This window comes from Cinclus cinclus, chromosome 12, assembly GCF_963662255.1.
Source record: "Cinclus cinclus chromosome 12, bCinCin1.1, whole genome shotgun sequence".
NCBI lineage: Eukaryota > Metazoa > Chordata > Aves > Passeriformes > Cinclidae > Cinclus > Cinclus cinclus.
This window is the reverse complement of record NC_085057.1, coordinates 15,145,969-15,173,901: the sequence shown is the minus strand read 5'-3', so window position 1 is coordinate 15,173,901 and position 27,933 is coordinate 15,145,969. Positions and strand designations below refer to the sequence as shown.

The window sequence follows — 27,933 nt, the reverse complement described above, 5'->3', positions numbered from 1 at the left end:
CCGCCCACCCGGCCCGGCCCGGCCCGGCCCGGCCCAGCGCGGCCCCTCGGGGCGGGGCGCAGCCCGGCCGGCCCCTCGCTCCGGGGATTGGCCGCCCGGCGGTGCTGCCGCTGGCCGGGCAGCGGAGCGGAGCAGCCCCGGTCGTGCGCGGTGCCCCGAGGCTGCGGCGTCCGGCGGGGCCATGGCGGTGGTGGGCTCGGCGGCTCTGCGGAGGGGCAGCGGCGTGGCCCCCTGGCTCCTCTCCGTGGCCGTGTCCTGCCAGAGCTGTCGGCACAAAGCCACCGGGGACGGCGGGCACGGGCAGCCCCGGGAGCAGCACCCGGCGGCCCCCGGCAGAGTCGGCGGCCAGCCCGTCCCGGCTGAGGGCGCCGACACCAAGACCTACCTGTGGGCCAGGTACCACGAGATGAAAAAGCTGGTCTACGGTAAGGGGGCTGCCACGTCCTGCCGGGGCCGGCCTTTCCGTCCTTCTTTTCCCCCTCTCCTTTCTCCTCTTTGCATCTCGGTGCCTTTCCCCGCCCGTGCTGTGCAGGGGCCGGGTCAGAGCCTTGCTCCCCGGCGATGCCATCCACATCTTCCATCGCCCGCGGCTCTCTGGGATGGCTTTATTTCACTGAAATAAACTTGATCTTCCTCTCCCCATCCTGGCCTTTCTTCTGTGCAGATTCCCCGGCTGGACTCAGCGTTGCGGGACATGCAGGGTATATGGAACTTTTCATAATTAGGCTCCTTACATCGTGGGCATTGTCATGGCAAATGGTCTAAGTGAAGGGCTTGTTGCCTTTTTCTCCAGATTGCCGTTGGCTGGCGTACGGAATCGCAGTTGGACTAGGACAAATAGATGGGGATGCTGAGTGAAAGGGTGACGAGTCCAAGTCGCCACTGGCACAAGGGTAATCCTGGAGAACACTGTTGCTGCAGCTCCTGGGATGGGTCCTGGTCCTGAGCTCAGTTTGTGTTCCACACGTGTCACACCTTTTGCTCATGAGTGCGTTTTTGCTTCTCTGACCAAGAAGTTACCTGGCTCTGTCGGGAACTTTGAAATCTTGCCAAGCGAGGAGAAAACTTCTTGCCAAATCTGTTTGTGCGTAAAACAGGATTGTGGTCTTTTTGGCAGTAGGAGACTGCCACTGTATTAAACTCTCCTAAAAATAGCTTTAATGACATGAGGGCAGGGAACATTTTCCTGTTGGTTTCTTGATGCTTGGAATGCTGAAGGTAGGCACTGTAGATAGCTAGGAAGTGTGAGTTTGTGCCTGCTCTTACAGAACTCTCCCTTAGCCTTTGTTTACCTAGGGCTTGGATAAGGACGGCAGTCAGCCATAGGCATCTGGAAGAGCTTTCTCCCTGTTCTGAGATTGGCAAGATCTGTCATTCCTTCCTCCCCCATCTTCCAGTCCACTGGATTTGGCATAAAATCTCGAGTCCTTCATGACACACAAACGTAAACGAGTTGGTTGCTGATCCATTAGGTGCTCAGCCTGCTGCCTTCCAGGATCAGAGCTCCTTTCCCAGTGCCATTGAAGGCAGTACAGATGCTGACAGAGGACTGGAGCTTTGGCAATACTCTCCAAGGCTGAGTTGTTTCCACTGCTTGAAAGAAATCCCCATTTGCAATGTTTGTGTTGTTGCTGTTTGGACCTTGCTATCCTCAAAGGCATTATTTTCTTTTCCAGAATGGAATTGAAACCATAAATGCAGATGTGTGTTAATAGGCTGTGTCACGGTCTCCTGGCAAAATGCTTGGTTTGCTACGTGAGTCTGTGAAGTTTGTGTTCACATAACTCTGTTGTGATGCAAGAGATACAGTTATTAGTTGAGGTGGAGCAGTAACACCAGGAGTAAATGCTAAAGGAAGTCGGGTGAAGTAGCCTAAATGTTACGGAGCAGACCCCACTTCAGGTAACCATCAGATATGTTGGATAAGGCCCTTGTTTGTTTGAAGAGCAGCTCCCCAAACGATGCTGTTATTCAGATCTTGTCAGGAAGAGATAGATTTGGTCCAAGTTGGTTTTAATTGTTGCTTTGATGACTAAACAGTTGTCCAGAATGTGGCATCAGTCTGTTCTTTTGTGCTTGATTTCTACCTCTAGTGTGAAGGTGAATGTCTGTGCTTGGCTTCTCAGTATTGCCCAGCACTGAGTTTGGGCAGACTCCTGTGGTGCCTCCTTCTCCTTGCCACTCTGAAACACCACCTTTGTGTAGTACCTTGTCCTGTGTTGTCAGTTATTGCCACTGGTTTGGAGGGAGGTCTCTGCCAGGAGAATTCGTTGTGTTTTCAGAGCAGCCCTTGCTTAGGACCAGGTCTGTGGGGCATTTTTGCATGAAAAATGCTGACTGAATTGGACGGGGCAGGATGTGCAGGACGAGTTTCTGTGCAGTAAAGCTCAGTGGTGGTGCAGGTTTGGGGCCAGAGGCACAAGAATTTCTCAACTCTGTATAAACACATCTGTGCTCTGCCAGGCTGGAGTGGGGTGATACAAACGGCAGCAGAATGTAGCTACACAAAGAGTGCCTCTGAGGTAAAACCTCCTCTCAGTGCTGACTCAAGAGAAACCATTCTCTTCATTATCCCCCCTGCCTATTGCAACACTGACTCTTACGACGAAATTTCATTACCTGTAAAAAATTCGGGCGAAAATTTTGAGGCACTTACTGTGCTTTTTTTTCTTTCCCTCTGGCAAAAGGAGAAGTACATTCACATTGGTCAGAGGGATGGACTTGAGCAAGACTTGCTGTTTTCTGGTCTGATAAATGTCAAGGAAGGCTTATAAGCTCTCAGTAAGATTTGAAGACTTGCACTCTAGGAAATACCCAGTCCTGAAACAAGGTGACTGTCAAGCCAGTGATGCTTTGGCTATAAATACATGTTTGCTTTTTCCTAGGTGTTCCAAGTCTGTTAACAGCAGCTACACTACCTCAGCTTTCCTAGGGAACTTTTACAATATTTGCAAACTTGCCTCTACATGACAAGCTTGAGCATGGTTAAATGTGAGAACAGCCAGAACTGGAAGAGTGACCAGTTATGTAAACTTCCCAATTCTGCTTTCTTGGATATAACCCATTTTTTCTTGTGAAGAAATCTTGTATCATTTCTCTAGTGCTTTTGTATATTTAAAAAATGTATTTTTGAAATGAAATTTTTTTTTAATATTGCTTTTAGTTAATGTAGATTTCATTACCAGGAAATCCCAGAATATTTAGGCATAATGGCATAAATCCAAACTCTGAAATTAAATGGTCTTTAGATAATATTTTTCCCTTCCTACCCTATTGGTAGAGGGATCTGCTTTGGCTGGTGGGAGTGCCTTGCAGGAAATGGCACAAAACAACACTTCAAGAGGATAAAGGGGCATTTGGAAGGGAGGAAAACTGGCAGTTTGTCTTTAGAAAGCAATTTAGTGTGTACAAGGGAAACTTTTTGATTCGTGAAGAACATGGATGATGGCCATCTGCTTCTCTGTAGCCTTCTTTTCCCTACTTGTCTTAGGAAGAAATTAGTACAGATATCTGCTGTGTTGGACTTCTGGGAGTACAAAGGGTGTGAGAGATGCGGGTGAGTTGCCTTGTTTGTGTATAATTCTTCACTAACGTGCTGGATCTGAGGCTGAGACAACAGGAGTTTCCTGCAGGATGTTGTTGGCACCGCGGGAGCTCAAAAAAGCGGGAGACACGCTTGGCATCTCCTGCCCAGAGCGTTTTTCACATTGGAAGGGGCCAGATGGTGTCTCTAGTGGCTGCTCACAGTTAATTACCTGCTTTTGTTTCCATCCCTGCTCTCCTGCTGGGGATTGAGAGTTATTGCTTTCTAACAATGTGGGTTATTGCCTGGGAAGAGACTCCTGTGTACTCTCATGGAGACACTCTGGTTTAAACAGCTGTCCAGGTTCTCACAGTGGGAAAATGAAGGAGTTGTTGTGTGTTTACACCCAGCTGTAAGGGATGCACGAGATCAAACACTCTTTCTTGTGGTCTGCCTTTGCTGCTGAATTTCATCATGTGCCATGGACATGCAGGCACTTCCCTAAAAATTGTCGGAGTTGCAAACAGGAGCAAATTGTGCAAGCAGAGAGATTCCTGGGGCTGCATCCAGTGCCTGAGCAGCTTCTTGCACACCGTCCTCCAATGTGCTCACACTGCTTCTCCCTTAGATCAGACTTCCTGGGTGAAGTGCTGAGTAAGCAGTGACTAACTGATATTGTCTGCCTTTCTAGTTAGGACCCAGACAGAAAGAGTAGTTGGGATTATTATTATTATTATTATTATTATTATTATTATTATTATTATTATTTAATAACCAAAACTGGTCTCCATTTTGTTTTGTGTGGTTGTTTTCTTTAATTTCTCATATCTGTCCAGCAGTCTCTTATGGTGTCTTGGCAGAGGAAAAGCAAAAGCTATCTTTCTTGAAAAATGGCATCTTCATGAGCTTCTGGTGGGTGTCTGTTTGTTTTTATTTGACAATTGCCAGGAAATCTGAGACAAAGATCCCTGGCAGATTACTTGTGGAGTGTCAGCAGAGCAGCAGCTCCCAAGCCTGTAGCCTAGGACCTTAGTAAGCACTAAGGATTGGTAACCACCCAGGAGGTTATCTTCAAAGAACAAACAAACTCCACAAAAAAGGCAAACCAAACTCCCAAACAAAGACAATTAAACCAAGCTTATTGAAACCCGGCTCAGTAACCCTGAGGCATGTTTGGGCTCTTGTATTGAAACTGATTTTGTGTGTGCTCCCAGGTTGTGTGTCTTCCCTGCTGTAATTGGAACCTGCATGGAGACTGCATGAGTTTAAGGAGATGGGGACCTGCAGCTCTGTTGAGGAGAGTGCTGCAAAAGGACATTTACACTGAGACAAATGTGCATCATGAATCTCTAGACTGAACCTCAGAGATTTCTTCCTTTCTCAGAAGAGCAGTGACTTTGAAATTACTGTAAATTCAAAATGTAGGATGATGGGGTGGACAGAGCAAGCTGTGAGTTGTGAGTGATGTGGAATAGGAAACAGCAAGGAGATGTGTGGTGCTTGGGGAAGTGAATGTAGGAAACACCCCGTGTGTGAAGCAGTGGGTGTCAATAATTTTGCCTGTTGTGTGCGTCCTTTTTCAGCCCTTAGGAGGTAAGAGAGAACATGCTGTGTGAGTGACAAAATGTGGGTGGGGAAAAATGACCTGGGCAAGAGACTATCAGAGGACAGCAGAGAGGCTCTGTACCTTGGGGCTGGCAGGGAGGAGCATTGCTTCACTCAGTGGGTCTAAATGTACTTCATAAATCGTGCTGTGGGCAGTAACTGCTTATGCTTGTGATCACAGGTAGGACTTGTTTGGTGAAGCTCACAGTGCCCTGTCTTTGTTAAAAAATCCTACTGCTCCCCTAGCTTTTCCTCATGGTATTTTTGCAAAAGTTGTGGCTGGCATGTGTGGTTGAATCTAGAAGATTCTCTTGTCTTCTGTGAAAAGAGAGGTGGGGTTCAGGCAGTGGTATTTTGTGATGCTCTCAGGCTATCAAAATGTGTTGTCCTGAATCTGATTGCAGAAGGGGAATGTTGGAAGAGCTTGACCTCTCTGTAGGGACATTGTAGCAGCAAGTTGGGTGCATGTCATAAAAAGAAAAAAAGTGCTTTAATAGAAGAGGAAAGCCCTGCACATTTTCCCTGAGATGGGATCAAGGTTGTGTCATCATTTTCCTTGTGAGGAAGAAAAATAACACCCAGCAAATCCTTGTGTAAGCTTAGAAAAAGGTATTTCCACAAGTTGACTGGAGGTGAGGACAGGAAGTGGAATTCTGTTTATTTGTGCTACAAAGACAATTTATGATTACAGGATGAAAGCTGTGGTCATCTGAATCTGTCTTGGTTTGAAAGACAGGTGTCTGCTGAGGAAGGCAGGAGCCTCTCTTGAAATGGAAAAATGTAAACCTCCTCCCTCCAAATTATTATAGTTTTGAAATTAAGGAACTCTTAGGCAAAGATATGGGAATAGGAATAACAGTTATTTACTAAGAAAATTAAAATAAAAATACAGTAATACAAAAAAACCCCAACACTGACAGAGTCAGAGTATAACCTGACACCATCAGTCAGTCAGGGTGTTGGCAGCAGTCCCATTAAATGGTGGCTGCAGTCCTGCAGTGACAGATGTGGTTCTGTTGGAGCAGTGCTCCTGTAGAAGGTGCAGTTTTCCTCCAAAGGTCCAGTGATGATGTAGAAGGATCTGGTTTTCATCTGCAATCCAGTGGAAAAAGACAGCCTTGGTGTTCCAAACCTCAGATTTTTATCTAGGTAGGAAATGCTCGGCTCCTCCCCCTGGCTGGAGCATCTCTCAGTGGGATGCTGTGATTTTACCAGTCATGCAGTGGGACTCAATGGCCATTAACAGGAGATATCTTCCTGGAGGAAGGATGGGTCCTGGCCCCATCTGGTTTCAACAGCTCATGATAGAATACATGATTTTGGTTGCATCCTACATTGCAACCCAAGTCAGAATCCTATTTACATTTCCTATCTTTTAAAGTCTCAATGGAAAGTACTTGGATTGCATCCACTGTCCTAAGAATCTTCCAGATTTTCCTAAGAATCTGCCACCACCAGAGCACTGACAGAGCTTTCGTTCCTGGCATGTAGCCAGTAAGTCAGCCCTCCTGCCTTGATAGACTGCTTTATTTTCTAGTGGTTCCTCTCCACATGATCTGGTGAGTTGTATTTGAAGGCCAGTGGAAGTCAGGAGAGAAAGATGGGCATATTTTGTAACAGTGATTTCCTTCCCTTCCCCCCCCCCTTCCAGAAAGAAACAGTTTGAAATATTTGAACCTATTTCTTTGGTTACCTCTCTTTGAGTTAAGGCTCACAAAAGAACTTGAGACCTTTGCCTAAATTCTCTTATAATTCCAGACAAAGTCTTTATTGGACAGGGCTGGTATCTCTTTCTAATAATGTCATTTTTATTCCAGACACAGGTGGAACTTGGTTTTATAGCAAGGAAGCACTAAAGAACCAGGACAAGGGTTCTTGCTAAAAGCCAAAAGTTAAGGTAGGAAGAGAAAAAATCCTACCACTGATGCTGAATAGAATCTGGAAAATGCCCGCTCTTCTGTCATTCAAAGAGAAAAGGATCCATCTTTGAGGAGAGAGGAAATGTCTCCTTCCCCTCTGTCCCCCAGTGTGGTTGTGACCAGGCAACCTACTACATGGAACTATTTTTATTTTTCTTTTTGCAAGGGTCGGTTCTCATGGAGTGGGAAAACTGTGGGAAGATCTGTTCCTGCCTCTCCCATTGCAGGGGAGCAAAAGCTCTCCTGTCTCAACTAGCTCTGGGAAGGGATCTATATATAGGTAGTTTAGCTGCTTGGTCACTTCACCTCATTTTCTCAGTGGTCTGGGGAGCTAAGTGTTATTCCCAAGCATCTTGAACAGTAACCCTGCTTTGCAGTGACAAACCACACGCAAGGACTGAGCTGTGTACACAGCTGTTTATCAGAGGAAAGCAGATAACTTGTTGCTATCAGCATTGCATGCTCCAGGAGCATAACTTAGTGTGGGGTATTTTGTACATGTAGGTGTTTGTACAGAACTTTTTTCTGCCCATTAATACAAAAATTTAAAAACTCCTAATGGTACTTGCACGATTACTCTGTGAAGTCTGGTTGCCTCTATGAGAAGGAAAAAATGCCAAAAGACAAACCTCAGAATTTCTGATTTGGAGTAACCTAGACTTTTCCAAGAGGAGAGTTAGCCTGTTTGCTTGTGCGAGTTCTAAGTGAGGGGTGTGTGTTTTTCTGGTGATTCATCACACTGAAGCCTGCAGAAACTGCAGCTGCTCGGAGACAGAAATTTGACACTTTCAAAACCTCGGGTCTGCTTTGCTTCATGTAGGACAGAGACCAGGGGGCATTGTTTTGCAGCTTCCTGACACAAAAGGTCCGTCTGACTGTGCAGATGACAGAGAGCATTATCTCCAGGTGCAGCCAGAGGTATCCCAGTGTGTTTTTCCACGGGGAGATTGAGTGAGCTAACAGCAGCAGCCTCTGACAGCACCTCTGTGCTCTTTGCTGTGGCTGTGCAGCATTTCCAGCTGCTGTAAGGTCCAGAATGAAAAGTCTAAACTTGAGTGATGCTCTCAGTTTGTCTAACCTCTTCCTTTTCCTTTCTCTTAGATCTCCTTCCACCAGGAGTCTGCAATCTCCTCAACCCCGCTGCCATCTATGCTAACAATGAGATCAGCCTGGGAGATGTGGAGATCTATGGCTTTGACTACGATTACACCTTAGCACAGTATTCTAATTTACTACACTCCATGATTTTCAACACTGCCAGAGACATCCTAATAGAACAATTTAAGGTAATGAGATGCTAAGAATTTCTACTCAGTTAAGCTTGCTACTGTCTTTGCAAGCCCCAGACAGTGCTTGTGCAGGCTTTGTGCACGCTTGATGTCAATTGCTTGATGTATTGACATAAATTTAATATTTTGCAGACTTTGATTGCAGAATTAATTTCGAGATAAATTAGCATGGTGTACATTGCTGAGGTCTTATAGACGTGGAGTGGGAGCCTTAGTGTGAGAAAGCTCTGGTCAGCTGTACTCAGCAATGGAAATAATGCCTACAGGACTGCTGGGTGGAGGTGCACATGGTGGCTAAACATAAACCATGGGCCAACACTGTGCAGTTCTTGGCATGTACTGATTGATGGGATGATGCTCTAGAGCATGTCCCAGAACAGACAGCCTGTTTGCAATGGGTGACTGCTTATGCATTTATTCTCATCTGTATGCATCTCCCTTGTCTGTTTAGAGGGGCTCTGCAGTGCCAGTCTTTACCCAATATATTCATTGAGTGGATCTTCTGAGAAGTGTCCTCACTGTATCTGATGCTTTTTCACTATTGTCCCTTACATGAGAAAAACTAGTTTTGGGTATCCTGCTTCTTTGCCTTACTCCATTCATCTACTTTCTTGGCTGAAGGGGCAAAATTAAGCAGGACTAAATTATTTTTTTTTATTATCTGGTGCTTATGCTCTAATGATGTCACTGTTTGTCTTCCCAGTATCCAGAAGGGCTTGGGAAGTATGACTACATTCCAGGGTTTGCCATACGTGGACTTCACTATGATGTACAAAAGGTAAGCTGTACAAAGTTCACTCTCCTGGGTTTTGTCTTCCACTGTTATGTTTTTAGTGGAAATACTTTATGTCATTGCTTGCAATAACAGCTGTCACCAAATGACCAGTGGGTCTGTGTGGCTGTGCTTTTCACTGCTTGGGTTCTTCCCCAAGGAAGGATGTCTATTGTGCCAGCCTGGCCTCCAGAAGAACGGGACATTCTAGCAAAGGCCTCTGGTAAACAGCCTTGCCAATTTAAAAGTCAATTCATTCCACAGGCTAATTAATAGAGAACTGAGCTTGTTTATGTGATCATTTCTGTCTTTCAGGAGATTTAAACAACAAAACTCAATCCTGCATCTACAAGTACTTGCCAGGAGCAGAGGCATAATGTCTTATTCTAATAATAGAAATGACTTGTCAGGAGAATGCTTTAGGAAGTCTTTCCCACCCCCCACCCCGAATAATAGGACTGACTGGAATAAGATCCAAGCTACTTGAGATGCATACTTCTTAGGAACACAGGCAAGCAGAGTGCAGGCATTAGCTTTAACCCTTTTCACTGCTTTGGACCCATTCCCTGAAAGCCTGATGCCCAGTGATGTCATGCTGGCTGCTGCAGCCAGGCATCAGGTGGGAGCACAGCAGAGAAAGTTGCTTCAGAGGTAGCTTTCTTGTACATTGAGTTTGAGCAAACTCAGGGAAGCAGGCAGTGCAAGCTGGAATGTGTGTGCTGTTCTCCAGCAGGAGAGACTAAAGAGAATGAAGGAAAAAACTAGAGATTTTCTGTCTTTTGTCCTAACTGGAGACAGCATGGCAGCAAACCACTCATGCCTCTGGCCTTACAAAGCAAGAAGCTGATCTGTGGGAAACTGAAGGTTCTTTTTCTGTTTAAGTCTTTGGCTGCTATATCTGAGAAACACAGGCAAGTGGTCTGGCCAAGCAAAGCACCCTTTGAGTGAGTAGAAAGTAGAGAACTCTCTTTTCTCAGGATCAGAGTTTGCAAAACACAGAAATCTGGGTGGTGCCTGTCTCAGTAAAACTTCCAGCACATTTGCCTGCACTCCTGATAGGTTCCTGGGAGGTCTGCCCGCAGTGTAACAAGATGCTCTGATAGGGAATCCTGATGAAAGTGTTCCCAGTGCAAGCTGTGATGTGGGTTCAATGTGAAGCTGTTTTCCATGCCCAAGGACTTGTGTTACAGCTTCAGAATGATTATCATTAAGGGAGTCTGATCCTAAAAATGCAGAGCAAGCTCTGTTACCAGCCTGGTGTGCTCCTGAACATCTTTCCATCAGTGTCTGCTGGGGAGGGGAGAGCTCTTGTGTGACGAACATGAATGAGTGCAGCTATGCTTAGAAGTAAATCTTGCCCACTTCTGCTTAAGATAAATATGGAGGGACATCATAGATCTGTGCACACAATGCTCCTTTGAAATGTGTGTTTTCTTGAAGGAAGAATAGACTGTCTTGAGGCACAGAAATATTGTCCCTGTTTTTCAGCTGCATCCCTCTACAAGCTGGGGTGTAACAGACTTTGGCTCATAGAATGATGGTCTTTTGCCAGAGAGGCCAGTAAAAACTCACAGTATGAATAAATGTGTCTAAAAGCAACTGGAGAATAACTGCTGTCTAAAGTGCATAGATGTGGGATGCTCATACTGAACTTTATTTTCTGAATGTCATTTGTGTGGAACTTTAATAAGGTTTCTGAGTAAATTTTAACAATAACCCAATTCTAACAGTAAATATCTATCCCTTGTCACAGAGTCTTCTCATGAAGATCGATGCTTTCCATTATGTCCAGCTGGGGACTGCATATAGGTCTGTCAGTTCTGAAAATCATTTTCTAAATGCTTATATATTCAAAAGTGGATCTGATTATATGTTCATGGTGTATGTTGTTCTGCTTCTTTCCTGAGCAGAGCACAGTCTTGTCTGGCTCATCCTGCTCTTGCTTCAAATGCTTACCTGGCAGATAATTGCAGGGAGTTATTTTTTCTCAAGCATTTCAAGCCAGGTGTGGGTGGGAAGACCAGGAGCTTTTTGTAATGGTTACACCTGGTGCAGTGGTTAATACTCCTGTACACTGTGTGGTGTTTTAGCTGCAGCATGGCTGGGTTAACACCTGAGAGCCAACAGAGCCAATAGGGAAGAGCTCCTCTTGTATGTGGCTCACACGTGGAGTTGTCTTTTCCAGGCAGGATTGTATCCCTGCAATGCTCTGCTATGCCTTGGAGAGTGATCTGAGTGTGCAAATTACATCTTAAAGCAACACAGACATGTGTTAGTAAGTAATACTGCATCAGAATCTGGGCTCACTTTTAAGTCCTGAATTATCCTATTTTTCCTTTAGTTCTCCAAAAAGAACTGGGTATACTTTGGAATAAGTGGCTGAAAGAGTGTAGAGCAAATTTTTCTCATAAGAGTTGTGAGACCGGAGAGTGAGAAAACACCTTGCTCCAAAGAGGAGTGGGGTTGGTGTGTAAGAAAGTAGTAATTTATAAATAACAGTAGTAAATCTCCTGTAAATCCTATGTTGTGTTTCCTGAGCGTGGAAGACAATGCATTTTTTTCCTTGATATCTGCCCTTTTGCTGTTAAGCTTCAGTTACAGTAAACACACTAAGAATATTAAGAAGGGAGTTTCATAACCAGAGAGAATTGGCTTCTTTGAGTGCCAGCTTGGGGGGTGAGGAGACCAGAGGTTTTGTACTGCCTTATATTTTGCTTCAGCTTCATAAAGAGATTTTTAGTGAAAACACATTTTAATTTTTTTCCCTAGTATCCTTTTGTAACTGTCTTTTTTTGGAGTGTCCTTCTAAACTGTCCTTTGCTGTTGAGCACAACTGAGGCAACATTTAACTTCTTAGGTGCTGTATCATAACTGAGTGGAAAAGGAGAAAGGGAAAGTTGCCAACTGCTTGAGCAAACAGTCATCAAAATTGTGCAAGAGGCAAAACCTGCAGCAGTCAGATAACCTGGTGTTATGAAGTGCACAGATCAGCCATACTCATGTTTTTGGTGTTTTTGGGAAAAACGGCCTTCTCTGTTGAATGGTCTTAGTCAAGATCTTGTTCTGTTTAGGACAAATGAATAAGAAGGAAAGTCCATTTTCAGCGAGCCCTCTTCCTACACCTTTTCATTAAAGGTGATGTATCTCATGGAAGGAACATCTCCAAACCAAGTTAGCTACCCAGTGCTGCCCAAGTCAGGTCGTGGGGCTGATTTGGTGGGGCAGTCCTGCCAGCAAATTGACAGCAGACACAGAGAAGCCTCTGGCTGGACTCTGCTGGAATGTGATTAAATCCCCTCAATTAACTTGTAGGAACAAACGAGGTATCTGAGGAATGTCTTGGAAAAGATTTATGGGAGTCTTTAGAGCTGTCGGGCTCTCTGCCTGTCTCTTTTGAGCAGGAGGAATTTTTCAGTTTTAGGGAAGAGCCTGTTTGCCCGTCCTGTTTTTCTCCAGTGTTTGTAGCACTGTGCAGACTGGTGATTATTGACAAACTGTGTTGTTTTGTGTCTAGAGGGCTCAAACCGGTGCCTGATGAAGAGGTGATTGAACTCTATGGTGGCACACAGCACATCCCCCTGTACCAGATGAGTGACTTCTATGGCAAGGTATTGTAAGCCCTTGGCTGCTGGGATGTAGCAGCAGCACTTTGAACAGCTTGGAAAACAGAGGGAATTGTATGCACATGTAAATGACTGTGGCCTCCCTTGGAAAGGCTCAGTCCCCAGTGAGCTGCAATGTGTGTTTTTGTTCTAGTGGGAATATGCCCCAGAGGTTATTTAGCAGTTTAGCATCTAAAAGACATCTGCAAAGCATTTCTAAATACCAGGGCTATTGGCCTAGAGCTGAATGCCTTTGAAAACTGATAGGGAGTTGTTCCCTGCTTGTTCCCTGGTCAGATCTAGCTCCCAAGCTACTGGGGCAGTCTGCAGTGCTTGTGTTTGCAGTGAGCTGTTCCGGAGGGGGTCTCTGTGTGTAACAGCAGTAGGGTGCTCCCAGTGTCTTTCTCTCTTTGGTTTTGGGCAGGGTTTTTTTCCTTTCATGTTAAGATCTCCCTCCACATTCCTTTAGAACTGCTCAGGGGATATTATTTATAGGTTATTAGTCCATGAATGTAGGGAGCAGTAAAATACTGACATTCTGTCTGTAGGAGCTGTAAAAATCCCTTGGTTGCCTGAACTAGAGGAATTAGGAGAGATTTTTCTTCCTTGAGTGTCTCGTGTAGTGCAGCGGCCAAGCAGGACCATTCACATCCTTTCTCCCACAGCTGCCTTCTTTCTTGCCTTAGTTCTGGTGCCTTAGGGGAAGCTGGAAGGAGAAGGGCACACTTCCTCTGGTAATATCCCTGTGAGTCTGCTCTGTGAAGTCTCCAGCAAGGTCACTTTGTGATTTTTCTCTTTCTCTCTTGGGAACAATTAATCTGAGTGGTTGCTTTCTGGATAAGTATATACTCTGTTTATAGCTCAATGATGTTTCCAGCTTTGAAATAGGACATTTTTGTTTACAGTTTGATCTCTGTCTGTAAACTGCCTTTGATTGGCCTCCTCCTGTGCAGCTCTCCTCACTCCTGCCAAACTTGAGATTATTTCATCTTTCTTTTTAAGTAATTGTGAACATGAAACCTGCGTCAAGTTGTAGCCTTCTGTAGGACTGGGTGCTTATGCTGAGGTGTCTTTCTGTGCTTTGTATGTACCAGGTGCTTTCTTCTTTCCTGTAGTTGCTATTGAAAAGTTTGGCCACAGAAGTAGAGATACCAGCTTTGTCTTTGTGAAGAGGTGAATCTCCTCTCCTAGTAATGTAATAGACTTCAGGAACTTACAGGTGGATCCCAGAGAGAACAAAAGTAGTGTAGAACTAATGGCATTTGGATTCAGCGATGTCTGCTCAACCTGTGCCACTGAGTGGGGCATATTTTCCCACATTAGTGAGAAAGATGAAAGAAGGGTTAAGATGACTTCTGGTGTGAACAGGTGAGGAGTGAGCCTTTAGCAGGGGTCTCTGATTTGTCCTCCTCAGTCTGCCATGCTGATGTTGCTGTATGAGCAACTGGAAGGTTGCTAACAGGCAATAAGATAAGTGGGACTGATACAGCTGAAGTGTGCAAATACTTTCATTAAGGGTTTTCCTGGTTCTCTAGCAGGGGTGTGTGGACAGCTGCCAGTATCCCAACACCTGCACTAAGTGGGTACAGATCTTTCCCAGGGTAGGACACTGCAGCTAGTGTGGCTTTACATGTGATGGCCTGTAATGAAGGTGGAGATCTCATGGGTGTTGTAGGAAAAGTACATGTAACATTCTGAAAGCACAGTCCAATTTTTGTCATGAATCCTGTCACTATGTCTGCCTAAGGAAGTCAAGGCCACTGAAGGCAACTGGGAGATGTTGGACTTGCCCTGTAGAAAAATGACACGAGGCACAGAAATTAAATCAGAGTTGACAAGGTAAATCTTTGCTGTTAACACAGGACATTTACTTGTCTCCTCTGTACTTCAGGTATTGAGAGGTAGGAGAGGTCATTGCTCTGCTAAATCCCATACCTAGTTATTTCAGTAGGAACTGCCTGTGTTTGTCCTCTTGCTTCTTTCCCAGAATCTCTGAACAGGAAAAAAGATGAAGGCTGTTTACTGAAACTTTTGGTTTTGCTATGGGAGAAATATTCCCTTAGCAACCAGACATCAAAATGGACAGAAGTGTTGGAAGTATTCAGTGAGTATCCTAAGCAGCACCACCATGTGTGGTATGTGGCCCTTTGTGTTGTTTTTTTGCTGTAGGTGAAATTTGCCTCTGCTGGGTAGATGGAAATCATATAACCCTCAGCATACCAACATAGCTTTTGATTGCTGCATGTTCTGGTAATACACCTCAAAATAAAATGCTGTTTGTTGTTCCTTTGGCCTTTTGACCCCAATTTGTATTGCCTTTAGGCAGGGCTGGTCTTGTGCCACCCTTATCCAGCCAGACTAAACAAGAGATGTTCTCTTGTTACACATCCTGGCATGACAGGGCCATGCGTTTGTCATTAGGCAAGAGGGGCCCTGTCAGCTTCCACCATCTGCACCTTTTGTGGTTTTCTGGATGCTGCTTTCATGTCTCTTTTTCACACAGCTCTAATAAGCACTTTCTGAAGTGGGCCAGGACTGTGCTACAGCATTGCAACTTGTCAGCTGTCAGTCCTGGATTGCTCAAAGCTCATGCACAGATATGATGGAACTGGATTGCCAGGGCACTGCTGGTGACCAGATTCATGGGCAGGTCTGTGTGCTGCCCAAATTGCTTTCCATATGCAGGACCTTAGTAACTGTCCCCATTCTGGTTTGGGCCTTTATTGATGGAAAATGAAAATATTGATCCCAGCTTCATCTTGCAAGACAGACTCACTGCAGTCCTCTGCACAGGTGGTATCTACAGGATAAACAAAGTTTATTTTACTGGAAAGCCTCTCTGGGACCCTTGTCCTGCTGATAGGTTTTTGATTGATAGGCAGTAGCAATAGCAAATATGCATGAGAGTTGCAACTCTGCCTAATGCAAGGGGAGTTATTCCTTGGTCAGGAGGTGTCTTGGTTTGAAAAAACAGGTGTCTGCTAAGGAAGGCAGGAGCTTCTCTTGAAATGGAATATGTATACCCCTGCCCTCTGAATTACTTTAATTTTGAAAGGAAGGGGCTCTCAGGCAAAGATATGGGAATAGGAATAACAGTTATTTACTAGAAAAAACAAAATTAAAATTAAAATGCATTAATTAAAAAAAAAAAAAAACACTGACAGACTACAACCTGACACCGTGTTGGTCAGGGTGTTGGTAGCAGTCCCATCAAATGGTAGCTTCAGTCCTGCAGTGACAGATGTGGTTCTGTTGGAGCAATGATCCTGTAGAAGGGTGCAATTTTCCTCTGAAGGTCCAGTGGTGGTGTACATGGGCCTGGTCTTCCTCTGGGAATCCAGTGGAAAAAGACTCCCTTGGTGTTCCAAACCTCAGATTTTTATCTAGGTAGGAAATGCTCGGCTCCTCCCTCTGGCTGGAGCATCTCTCAGTGGGATGCTGTGATTTTACCAGTCATGCAGTGGGACTCAATGGCCATTAACAGAAGATATCTTCCTGGACAGGGGATGGGTTGGAAGAGATAAAGAAAACTGCCCTGCCTGCTTTTAACAGCTGGCCCATTAACAGAGGATATCCCCCCCCCGGAATTATGAGGGATGGGTCATGGAAGAGATGAAGAACACTACCCCACCAGGTTTTAACAGGTGGTGATAGAATACATACTCCTGGTTACTTCTTGCAAATACAGCCTAAGATAGGATGTAATTGTCTATTTCCACTTGACTGCTGGTGGGCTGGAGTTCTTTTTCCTCTGGGTTTTCTGTAGTGACAGACAGGCATTGACAAATGGCTTGTTGGGGTGATCCTTACACTGCCTTGTGAAACCTCACTGGAATGTGGTTTGAGCAGCTTTGGTGCCCTGTGTCCAGTGTCACAGTCTGGTTTAGGTGAGCAATGTGGCATCTTCAGCAAGGCCCTTTGCTGCTGCTGCAGCAGAGCATTATCTGTTGGCACCTGTATTAATGCCAAGAGTCCAAGTGGACTCCAAACTCCAAAGAGTTTGAAATACAAATATCTGGGACCGACTCCCTGTTTCAACCATCTTCACCCTGTGGTATTAATGATGCTGGGTTTGTTTAATGATTTATGTGAAGGAGATACCTCTCTCTCTCTTCAAGGTTGGTGTTTTGGTTGAGATGAGAGGGCTGCTTGCTGAGGGGCTGGGACTTCCCACACTAGTGTTTTTCTTTTTGTTAGCCTGGAATATATTTCAGATGATGCTGGGTGATATGAGTTTGCTTCTTGGTTTTACTGTTTAGTTCCCAGTATTTTTGGTTTAATGGCTCCCTTTTGTTTTTTGCTTTCCAGGGTCCATCTCTTAAGCAGTTTATGGACATTTTTTCCCTTCCTGAAATGACACTGCTCTCTTCAGTCATCGATTACTTCATCACTCATGGCATTGAGTTTGACCAGGTGCATCTCTACAAGGACATATCTGTAAGTGAAATGTCAACTGCCCCACAGCTCACACCACATCAGACCTGTGGGCTCTGCAGCACCCAGACCCAAGGGGCTGGCAGTGACCAGCCTGATGTGACAGCTCTGTTGTCCCTTTAGATCAAAGCATTACCAGGGAATATTCAAAGCTGTGTTTTCAGAACGTTTGGGTTCTGTCTGTACTACAGAGCTGGTGTTTCTGGTATATCTCATGTAGGAGTGCCTAGGCTGCTTAGGTCCTTCCATGAGAAATTTGTCACAAAGCTTGTGTAAATGTTTTCTGGTTCTGCAGACTTTTGTTTTCCTTAGTATCTCATTTTTCAAAGAGTCTTGGTCTAGCTGTGTACCAAACAGTTTACTTTATACAGTGATTGTTGTAAAACACCTGTCCTTGCTTGCTTGGAGAATGCTGTACCCCTTGCAGCTGCAGTCTGATCCTTTGGGTGACTGTGGTCTGATCCAGTGGGTGACTGTAGCTTTCATGTGTCATTTACTCCAAGGGGTTAAGTGGCACTTGAAAGGGCTGTGTGGGATTATCAGCATTGTTGGGGCTGTTTGACATCTTAGTTAATGCTTTGTACAAGATTTAAGTGCTTGGGATTGCTGCTCTGGGTTACTTATGCTGACAGACAACACATTTTCCTTATTGCATTCCTTTTTCCATGGAGAAGGGTTTTTGATTTGTACCTTGTGGGAATCTTAGGCTCACCCACTGGCTGTTCAGTCCTGGCAGGGAAGTGGGGCTCCATGGGGAAATGGAGCTCCATGTCTGTGCTGCTGCCTTGTGATAAGGATCCACCTGCCAGCTGTGTGTCCTGACCTTCTGTTGGTGTTTGATAGGAACATACCAGCCCATTTCCCACAAGACCTTAACATGTTTGAAGTGTGTTGGATGTCTTGGGCTGGGGAAAATGGGAAAAGGGGATACAGCTGACTCCTGAGGCCTTTTGTGAAGGGTATCTTCTGTACCTATTTTTGAGATAAATGGATGTGTTCCTAATTGAAAACTTGAGAGTAGGGGGATGGTTGCCACAGCTGATACATGTCCAATGCAGGGCAACTGGTTTGGTCCAGCCCTCAGACTCCTGAGTGCTAATCCTGACTTTGTCCTTTTGGTGGAGAATGTGGTCATCCCTGAGGAACAACTAAAGTAGGCAAAGAAGAGAGCTAAGACAGAAAATCTGTGGCAATGCCTGAAATCCAGATTGAAACTAGGGACCACTGTGTGCTCTCACCAGAAGAGGTCTTGCTTTTTTTCCTGTGGATAAATGTGGATAAACAAACATTTTTGCAGAACTTATCCCTTTGCAGTACCCAAGTTCAAGCACAAAGAAATGCTTTGTGAACATGAGCACAGAGATCCTTCTGTGCCTGCAGACAGGTGTCCCAGGGGACTTGCACAGCCTAGCTGTTAGGGCAGCACTGGCTTAACATGACACCCTGCTGTAACTCTTGGTAGTACTGCTGATGCAGCCTGTGTGTTTAGGAGCAGGTTAAGTGCTACAGGCACTGCACTGAGTCAAAAGGGCAGACCCTGGGGTATGGTAAAGGCTGAAACTGGTAAGTAATTAAAGTAGTCCTGTCACATCAGTTTGGTCACTTCATATATGAGACTAGGAATGTGCAGTTTATCCTGCTTCCCCTTGGAGGCATTTTTTGAGCCCTGTTTGACACCTACCAAGGCTCCATGACTTTACCTGCAGAACCATTATAGTTTCCTTTTTATTTTTCTTCTTCTTTTGTTTTTTGAAGGGCAGGAGTTTAGGGAAAAAGCACACTGAAATTTTTCTTCTCTGCAAAGGTAGTTTTGACACAGGTCCAAAGTTCTGCTTGCTTTTATTGACAGTGCTGGTTAAGAGAAAGTTGTTTTCTTTCAGAGAGCTCCTGCTCTCTGTTCAGATCCCTTCCAATAAGGCAATGAGATGTGACCTCTGCCTTTTTGCCCTTCAAATCCACATGGTGGAAAGAAGCTCCTAAAACTCCATTTTGAAGCGGTAATGCCTCCCACCTTCATCATCCCCTTTTAAGCTGTAAGTTGTGGTTCTCTTCAGCTCTGAAGGAAACTTTTTTGGGGTCATGAGGAGGTTTCCCCAGCACTGCCATGAGAGCTGTTGACTGTGTGGCAAGTGTCACTGTAGTGATATCAGTGGTGAATGTGGGACTCAGTCTGAAAGGGCAGCTCATGAAGGGGCACACAGAGTGTAACAGGAGTTTAATGGTCCTGGGGAAAGGCAGCATTTGTTTACCTGTGTAAATTGTCACGGGTGAAAACAGTGCTGTTCAAGCAAGCATGTGCATGTGCAAACGCTGCAAACTGTGTTGCTGCTCTGGAAATGGTTTTGTGGGTCTGGCATATCTTGCTGGATGGAGACTTGGGCAGAATCTCAGTTGGGTGTGTCAAAAAATGTGCTGAATCTTGGCTTCTGGCCTGGAAAAGAGAGGATATTTGGGTGCCCTTGACAACATCTGTTTTTACTTGCTTCCCTCCCAGCTGTGTTTTGTGCCACCCTCCTGGTGGGAGCTTCTGCTCTGCCTGTGCACACTGGTAACCTAGGGCTAGGAGCTGTGGCTCTCCTTGGCTTGTGGGGAACACCTTGGGATCACAGATGCTCTCCTCTGCTGCTGTTCACCCCAGCCACACTCCTGTCCTTCGGGTCACCCTTTGCAGAGTTTCCACAGGCACAGGGAGGAAGTAAAGCTGCCTGGTGTCTGAGACAGTACGGTGTTGGGACAGTAAATGGTTTTGGAGTGGCAGTCTTTATTGCCTTGGAACCAGTGGGGTAACCTGTACTTGTTTCTAAGAGCAGGAAGGAACTTGTGCTTTCACAATTAAGTTTTGAGGTTTTGTCCCATTTCCCCCCTTACACTGCATCAGCTGTGCCAGCCACACTCTTCTTTTGGCATCTTGGTAAGCCTTGCTGGGCAGGCTCTTCTGCTTTGCAGTGATGGAGCTTTTGTTCATTCAGCAAGGAGGGGATGTGTCATTACTGCCTTGGTCCTTAGTGATGGCAGTAGGTTTGCGTGTTGCGAAACAGGAATGCCATGTTGTAAAACTGAAACATTTTCCCCCCTGCTCTTTTCTTTAGGATGCAATTAGAGATGTTCATGTGAAAGGAGTGATGTACAAATGGATTGAAAAAGATATGGGTGAGTTAAATAGAGCTCTGGTGCCAAATTCACTTGTCATTTCCTCAGTCTTTTTCTTTAGATAGGACTGATGGGGATGAGGAAGGCCACTTTGTCACCATGGTGCTTCATTGCCTGCCTGCCTGAGGTGGATCTAACTCAAACCTCTTGCATCTTTGTTGGTATAGGGGCTAGGTTTGGTTTGGTTTGGTTTATAGAAATGTGGTCATGACTTATGCCAAAGTGTTCTGATTGATGCTGTGTGTTTCATTTTGTTACAGAACAGTATATTCTACATGGGGATGAAATCTATGCTGTGCTAAACCGCCTGGTGAACCACAAGAAGAAACTGTTCCTCATCACAAACAGTCCCTTTAGCTTTGTGTGAGTACCATTATTGCTCATCAATATGGGTCATCATGGCAGAGCAAGAGCTGTGCAGGGTGCTCCCTCCTCTGAGCACCTGGAATTTGTATGGGAAGGGTTTTGTGGCAGTAGACATGGAGCTCTCTGGGAACTGCTTGTGGTGAATGTTGCACCCACAGCATTGATGTCACTTTTTGAAGAAGTTCCAAGGCTGTGGCTGGCCACAACATTACAGAACTGACACTTTCTATTGCCTCTAGCAGTGTTTGCTGCATCACAGACTTCCCTGGGCTTCCCATGGTACAGAAGGAAATGTATGACAGCTTGAAATAAAGTACACCATCCATGCTTCATGCAATGAGACAACCTTGGGGGGGTTCACAAATCTCCACTTTCTTCTCTGTTACTGAAATAAGTGAATTTAGGTCATACTGTTGTAAAGATGCAGTGTTGGGTGAAAAAAAAAGTACTGGCTCTGTTAATTTTTCTGTTCCTTTGCCCTTAGGGACAAAGGAATGAAACACATGGTTGGCAAGAACTGGCGGGACTTATTCGACATGGTCATTGTGCAAGCAGACAAGCCCAACTTCTTCACTGACCGGCGGAAGTACGTGTCCAGGGCAGTCCTGCCTGGGCCTTGGGCCCTCCCTGCAGGGAACTGCTCCTCTGGCTGCCAGAAAGCAGTGGTTTGCTAAGCATAGTCTAGCTCCAGGAGGTATTCAACCTTCTAATGTTCTCTCAGATACTCTCTGAGGAGGCAAGAATTGGCCAGTCTGGGAATAAGTGGATAGAATGTGTATAGAGACAAGCAGAAAACACATTTCTAAAATTGGCATGAGAAATAGCCATTTCTTGTCTTGAGAGTGTGACAAAATCTTTCCTTTTCCTCTTGCCCACAGCAAGTATCTGTGTGGTTTGTTTTTTGAGGTTTTTTGGGGTCTTGTTTGTACTGGATAGATGCTGTTTGGGAACTGGCAGTTCTGGAAGCCTTTGTACGTGGCAGCTGGGTTTTGTGGTCAGTTAGGAACTGCCTGTAGACATGCTGCTGTCCTTACTTTGCTCTTTGGCTTCTTTGCTTTGGGAACTTGTGTCTGCTTAGTTGGGGGATTGGTCTATTCTTTCCTTTGTTTGTATTTTCCTCCCCCATTACCCAGACTGTTGGCATATGCTGGAATAAACCTATGGAATGGCTTTATAAAGGTGCCATTTTTACCAGGTGCTGGCCTGGTGAAGGTTTTTTTCAAGAGCTGCAGGTGAAGTGCTTTACAGGCGCAGCCTGGAGCTATGATGATCTGGCCCTCCTGGAAATAAAACCTATGGCTGCCCGGTGCCTAAGATCCACTCATGGAGTGGAGAATGTCATGGCAAGCCCTCGAGACAAACAGGAGACAGCTCAGTGTTCACCTGGTGAACTCAGCAAGGGGACTACTTTCCATTTTCTCTTAAGACTTGCTTTATCCTATTAGGATGTTCCATGCTCTCTGTTGGGCTGGGGCCATAGCCACGTTGGAAGAGCACACAAAGTGTTTGGCAAAGTGATGGCAAAGCTTTCTTGGCCTTGGCATTTCAGAGGGAGTCATTATGGTTATTTTCTTCCTCTCTGTATGAGAAAACAAGTATTGTTAGGGATTTTAACATGAAATGGTTACAGTCAATCGAAGCATTTTGAAAAGGTGTTTCCCTTTCATACTTTCTCTTCCCCTGAGAAAAAAGTGCAGAAGGCCCAGCAGGTCACTTAGAACTCATGTGGAGCTTTTATTTCAAGTTGTTACATAGGTAAACAAGTTTTGTGATTCAAACGTTCTGGTTGCTGGGTAACAATCAGCAAAAATCAAAAGAAGTTGACATCTCCCTCTGTTTTTTCCCAGACCTTTTCGAAAACTGGATGATAAAGGCTCACTTCAGTGGGACAAAATAAACCAGCTGGAGAAGGGAAAGATCTACAAAGAGGTAAAGTGAATGGGTGCATAAGGGGTGTCAAGTAGGAGTCTGAAATGGTGGGGGCTTACAACATGCCTGCACTTCTGAAAATCACTGGAAAAACAGGATAATGTGCTTGGACAGGGCAAGGGGAAATGATGGCTTCTGCTGTAGGACACTCGTTCATGTTTGGTGTTGCAAAAGTAAGACACACAAGTCCTTGAAAAGAGCATCTGTGTAGGTAGAAGGTGTTTGTAAGGAGACAGGCTCTGGGCTCTGTGCTGGCTGTGGGGCAGTGGGAGATGCCCTTTGTCCCCAGGAGCTCTCACTGGCCTAGTAGGACACTGTCCCTCACAGTGCTTTCAGCATGGGCTTGGCACTAGGGATGGAGGGGCAGGGACAAGTGGGAAAAGGCAGAGCAGGGCCAGGTAGCTTAAGGTGTGAGGTACTTGCCTTTCTGCCTAAGGGAACCTCTGCTGAGTTACTTCTGCCAGGCTGGGTTTTCCCTCCTGCTGCCCTGTTTGTGTGAGATGGAGTGGTAGGGAAACATCCCCTGGATGTGTGGGAAGGGCCAGTGAGTGTCCCCCAGCCCCGTGTACAATGAAACCTTCACCCTGGGAGCTCTGCTCTGCCATTGTCCAGCATGCCAGTTGTGCACTTTTCCCTCAGCTCTTCTGATTGTCCTGGTCCTCAAACTCTTGTCCTGGAGGGGCTCCCAAGAGTGTGGTAGTCAAGGCTAAAAAGGCACAGCTCTTGGAAACCTGCAAGGATCTTCCACACCTCATTCCAAATTGTTCTCCATAAGGCTAGAAAAGGTGGGCTTGTGTAGAATAAAGAAATAAGGAATAAAGAAACAAGGATGATCAAAGAGGGTACAAAGCCTGGCTCCTGACTCTCCCCTTCTGGAAGGACCAACATGTCCAAAGATGAGCTGCAGCTCTGGTGAACTCGTTGTCCTTGCAGCTGGTCTGTCCCCTGAGACAAGTTGCCTCTGGCTTTAGGACAGTTTGTTCTTGGTTATTTGAGCTGTCCAATCCCACGGGAAGAAACTGTTAGTGAGACTGCAGTCAAGTAGCTGGGACCTGACCTGTGGTGACAGAGTAGGTCATGTCCTTGAGTAGTGCTGTTAGGAAACCTCTGTTTGGTGGGTCTGCCAAAGTGCTGGGCTGGTGTCCCATCCTCTGCCAAGAGCTCGGAGCTGGGAACATGCAAGTGGAGCTCATTCCCAGTGGGTTAGCAGCTCCCTCAGGAGAAAGGCACACCTCACCCATGGAGTTTATTGCTGCATTCAATCCTGCTCTTGACCCACATATATCTTGTGGCCACAGGCTGCTCACCCAAGTGAGTGATGCACTGAGGAAGGGAAAAGATGAGGGAGGAAGGTGGGCTGGATAGGATTTTGAGCCCCTCTCCAATTCTTCCCCACAATGATATTTAGCTGACTGCATTAAGTCTGTTGCCTAACTGTTGTTGTTAGATGTGATGGAGTGGGTATCCTGGTTGTAGCCTACCCTGCCTCCAGGATTTTTTGGTTTCTTGGAGTGCCACAATACGCTTCTTTCTGGCAAGTGTTAGTGGCCACAGGCCTGTGCTGATGGTGTTGCCAGAGGCCTCTGAGCTGCTCCTGTCCTCTGAAGCATGGCTGAGTGGCAGCTTTTTGCTGTGGGTATCCCATGAATGGGACCTCAGGGGTTTTGGCCTTGGGACTGGGAAGTAGAAATGATGCCCCCTAGTCCCTCTGTTCCAACAGATGTGGTGTTTTCTGTATGTGCCAGGTTGGTGCTCCCATCCCTCTCCAGACCTGTGATCTTGGGGGAAAGGAGAGCAGGACCTGGAGGTCTCAGAACAGGTCTGTGGCTCCATGGAGCCCCAAGCACAAGTTTCCTGGCTGTCAGGTCCATTGCTGTTTGAGGTGACTGGAGCACAGCGAGAGGACTCTCCTCCTTCCAAGGCTGTGCTCCATTTCCTTCTCTGCCAGTGGCTTCCTGAGCAGCCCTCATGTGAGCAGCAGCAACTCTGTATCCAAGAAGTGCAGAGGCTGCCTGGTCCTGTTTCTGTGCTGTTAAGGGAAGTCTGCTCAGCTCCAGGGATGCTGCAGGAACAGAAGGCCCAGCACCCTGGTCCTGGGCAGCCTTAGCTGTGCATACAGCAAGCTGCCAGTGGCTGCTGGAGGGCTGCCTTGTGTCTGGGGGCTTTCTGGCCAGGCTGGTGCTGGTGGATGGGGGTGCTGGCTCCCTCCTGCCACTGGAGACTGGCCAGAGGATTGCTGCTGAGTGGCTCATAGGTTTGAACTGGCTGCTTGTGCTGGCATTGATGGGCCTTTTCCTTTCCTATTGGGTTTTGTTTTCATGACTCATGTGGAAAACTTGTGTGGAGATGGAAGGGTAGTCCCTGAAGTGCCTTCTGTGCATATGTGGATGTTTGGAAAGCCTTGAAAGCTGCATGGTGCTGTGCTTTAGCTGGTGCTTTGGGGTTTGGTTTGGTTTGTTTTACTCAGTTGTGAATCTGTGCAGGCTGCCTGGCTCTTTGGCTTGGTTAAACAGTTCCTGTGGACATGTGGGTGTTGTTAATCTTTGAGGTTGGGATGGTAGCCAGGGATGTAGAGCAGCTCCTGACTCCAAAAGCCTTGCCTGTCAATGCTCACCTTCCCTCTGGTGCACCCTGTGAGGTGAAATCATTATCAGCTGTGACCAACAACTTCTAAACCCAGAACACCTGGATTTCTTTCTGCTCATCCTCAGGCTTTTCTAATTTTCTAATTTTCTAATTCTCTTGGCCTCTAAACTGTCTCCTTTTGTTGCCTTTTTAGACCGTGTTGTCTTCTTGACTTGCTGTGCCCTATACCACAGAATTTCCCCTGAATTCCCTGTTTGCAAAAACTCTTCGGAAGTTTTCTCTAGCCTTAAAAAAGCTGGGGAATGTACAGGCGATTGTCACATGGGAAGAAAATGAAGTGAGGTGGGGAAGGACAAAACCCTTTGGGGCAGAGAGCAGGTTGACATCCCTTGAGAGTGCTCACACTTGCATGTGCTAAGGTGGCCTGTACCCACGTTTCACTCTGTGCTCCTGTCACTTGCAGGGCAACCTCTTTGATTTCCTGAGGCTGACGGGCTGGCGTGGATCCAAAGTGCTCTACTTTGGTGACCATCTGTACAGTGACCTTGCGGTGAGTGAAATGTCTCAGCTCTCCAGTGAGGTGCGAGCAATCCCACATGGCTGCTGTGGCTGCAGCTGGACTCAAGTGCTCAGGCCTGTGCTGGGTAACCCCCACCCCACAGGACACAGAGGCTTTCCCTCTGCTGTCAGACAGAGGCAAGCACTGGAGGAAAGGCTCCTGAAGTACTTTCTGTGGGTAAAGTGTGAATTTGAGAGCAATTTGTATTGTTCCCACCCTTTTAGGTGCTTCATGCAACTGATCTTAGTGACTGGGAGATGGTTGTTACTGGCATGGGCCATGGACGGCTGTCCCCTGAGAACGTGAAATGGGAACAAACCCACTAGGAACCAGGGTTGTGTTTGGCTTTCAGTCTTTATGTTGAATTCTTGGCTCTTTTTTCACCCTGACCTCCAGGACCTCATGCTGCGTCATGGCTGGAGGACTGGAGCCATCGTTCCTGAACTGGAGACAGAGATCCGGATCATAAACACGGAGCAGTACATGCACTCCCTGACCTGGCAGCAGGCTCTGACAGGGCTGCTGGAGAGAATGCAGGTAAACAGCTCCTGGCTGAGAAGGACAGGTTAGAGGCTGCCTTCTGAGTCTGAATTTTGGGTTTAGCATGGCGATTTAGCACGGCAAAATGTACCATCTTGCCTGGTTCTCAAAAGTATCTTATCCTGCTCCTGGTGCAGTGGGCTCTGGGTTTATAAGTTACAGTGGAAATTGCAGGGAGCTGAGGTGTGGCCTGCAGGACTGATGGATATGATGCTTTCTACTGCTGTCTTTGCAGATGTATCAGGATGCAGAGTCAAAGCAAGTATTGCTGGAGTGGATGAAGGAACGGCAGGAGATCAGGTGAGCATTTTCCCCCCTCACTTGTGAGGTCTCTTAGGGGCTCCCAGGCCTTGTTTTGTAACCTGCTTTGGGGACAGTGCTGCTGCAGCTGCTGGACTCTGGTCCTGCCTGGTCTCTTGCCTCTGGGTGGGGGCCATGCAGCAGTGCAGTCCTGCAGCCTGGGAGGTTGGACTGGTTTGAAGGCAAGGTGGGAAAGGGGAGTGCTGGGAGAGGTTGGTGGGCTGTCTGCTACTGCAGCTCCTGACACTGCCCATAACAGGAGTAAGACTACACTGAATATTCATTGGTCTCACTGCACCGGGACTGCTCTGCATCACAGCCTCGGGAGGGCATGCTTGGGGTGATCCCCTAACACTCAGGGAGAGGAGTGACCCAAGGCTAAGGGGGTGAGAAGAATCTGTGACCCCAGTTTTAGCTACAGAACACCATCTCTTTCTTCTCAGGTCTCTGACAAAGAACCTGTTCAACCCCCAGTTTGGAAGCATCTTCCGCACCTTCCACAACCCCACGTACTTCTCCCGCCGGCTGGTGCGGTTCTCTGATATCTACATGGCTTCCATCAGCTGCCTGCTCAACTACGACGTGAATTTCACTTTCTACCCCCGGCGCACCCCTCTGCAGCACGAGGCTCCGCTCTGGATGGATCAGCTCTGCACAGGCTGCATGAAAACCCCCTTCCTGGAGGAGATGGTGCACATCCGGTGAAGGGCAGGTACTGCAGGCAGCAGCAGCACAGCCGGGGCTGGAGTGGGGCCGGGCTGCACAGCCGGCAGCACCTCTGTCTACCACTAAAGGGCGTTCGACACTTGCGTATGTGTGTAGGTGGTGTGTTTATTTTCTCCCTTCGCTGGCTCCATCCCTTTCCTGAAGTGCATTGCAGGCTGGACAGAAGATGGGTGCTTGTGCAGGGAGTCCTCTCTAGCAGTAGGTGAGATGGAGGGGCCAATGCTGGTGGTAAGACAGTGCCCCTCTCTGCTCTGTGCCCAGACAAGTGGCTCAGACACAGAGCTCCACATCTCCAGTACTTGGTGAGAATAACCCACAAGAGGTACGACAAGGTGTGTCAGGTCTATAGCTGCCCCCATAGCCTGGGACTGCAGCATGAGTGACTCTGCAGATGGAGAGGGAGGTCAGGGCTGCCAGCTGGGCACCCACTCAAGACTATCAGTGAGTGCAACACATCACAAAGCATCAGCAGTGTTACCTGTCCAGCAGCCCTCAGCCCAGTCCCGCTTCCCACCCAGACTGGCCTGTCCAGCTGGGGACTCTGACAGGGCTCTGGGGCAGGATGTGCAAGCCTTGGGTGTGGGAGTAGGTCACAGGGTCTCAAAGTTACTGTTTGGGGACATGGCTGGTTTT

General features: G+C 46.7%; 1 protein-coding gene across 1 annotated transcript; it reads left to right on the top strand.

Moving 5' to 3' along the window:
• The first annotated feature begins 108 nt into the window (after window positions 1-108).
• Window positions 109-27,392, top strand: NT5DC2 (5'-nucleotidase domain containing 2). Its single transcript, XM_062500724.1, has 14 exons — window positions 109-425; window positions 8,149-8,333; window positions 9,040-9,114; window positions 10,862-10,917; window positions 12,623-12,716; window positions 17,019-17,147; window positions 20,234-20,294; window positions 20,555-20,657; window positions 21,145-21,246; window positions 22,508-22,589; window positions 25,639-25,725; window positions 26,131-26,271; window positions 26,510-26,574; window positions 27,018-27,392. Exons 1-14 carry the CDS (start codon window positions 182-184, stop codon window positions 27,277-27,279), a joined length of 1,686 nt encoding a protein of 561 aa, XP_062356708.1. The 5' UTR covers window positions 109-181; the 3' UTR covers window positions 27,280-27,392.
• Window positions 27,393-27,933: the final 541 nt, after the last annotated feature.

What these genes read in the sequence shown, in the direction of transcription:
- NT5DC2 (XM_062500724.1), top strand. Translation starts at nt 182, where the DNA reads ATGGCGGTGGTGGGCTCGGCGGCTCTGCGGAGGGGCAGCGGCGTGGCC. An exon ending in GATGAAAAAGCTGGTCTACG is followed by an intron (nt 426 to 8,148) that starts GTAAGGGGGCTG and finishes CCTTTCTCTTAG; the next exon opens with ATCTCCTTCCACCAGGAGTC. An exon ending in TGAGTGACTTCTATGGCAAG is followed by an intron (nt 12,717 to 17,018) that starts GTATTGTAAGCC and finishes TTTGCTTTCCAG; the next exon opens with GGTCCATCTCTTAAGCAGTT.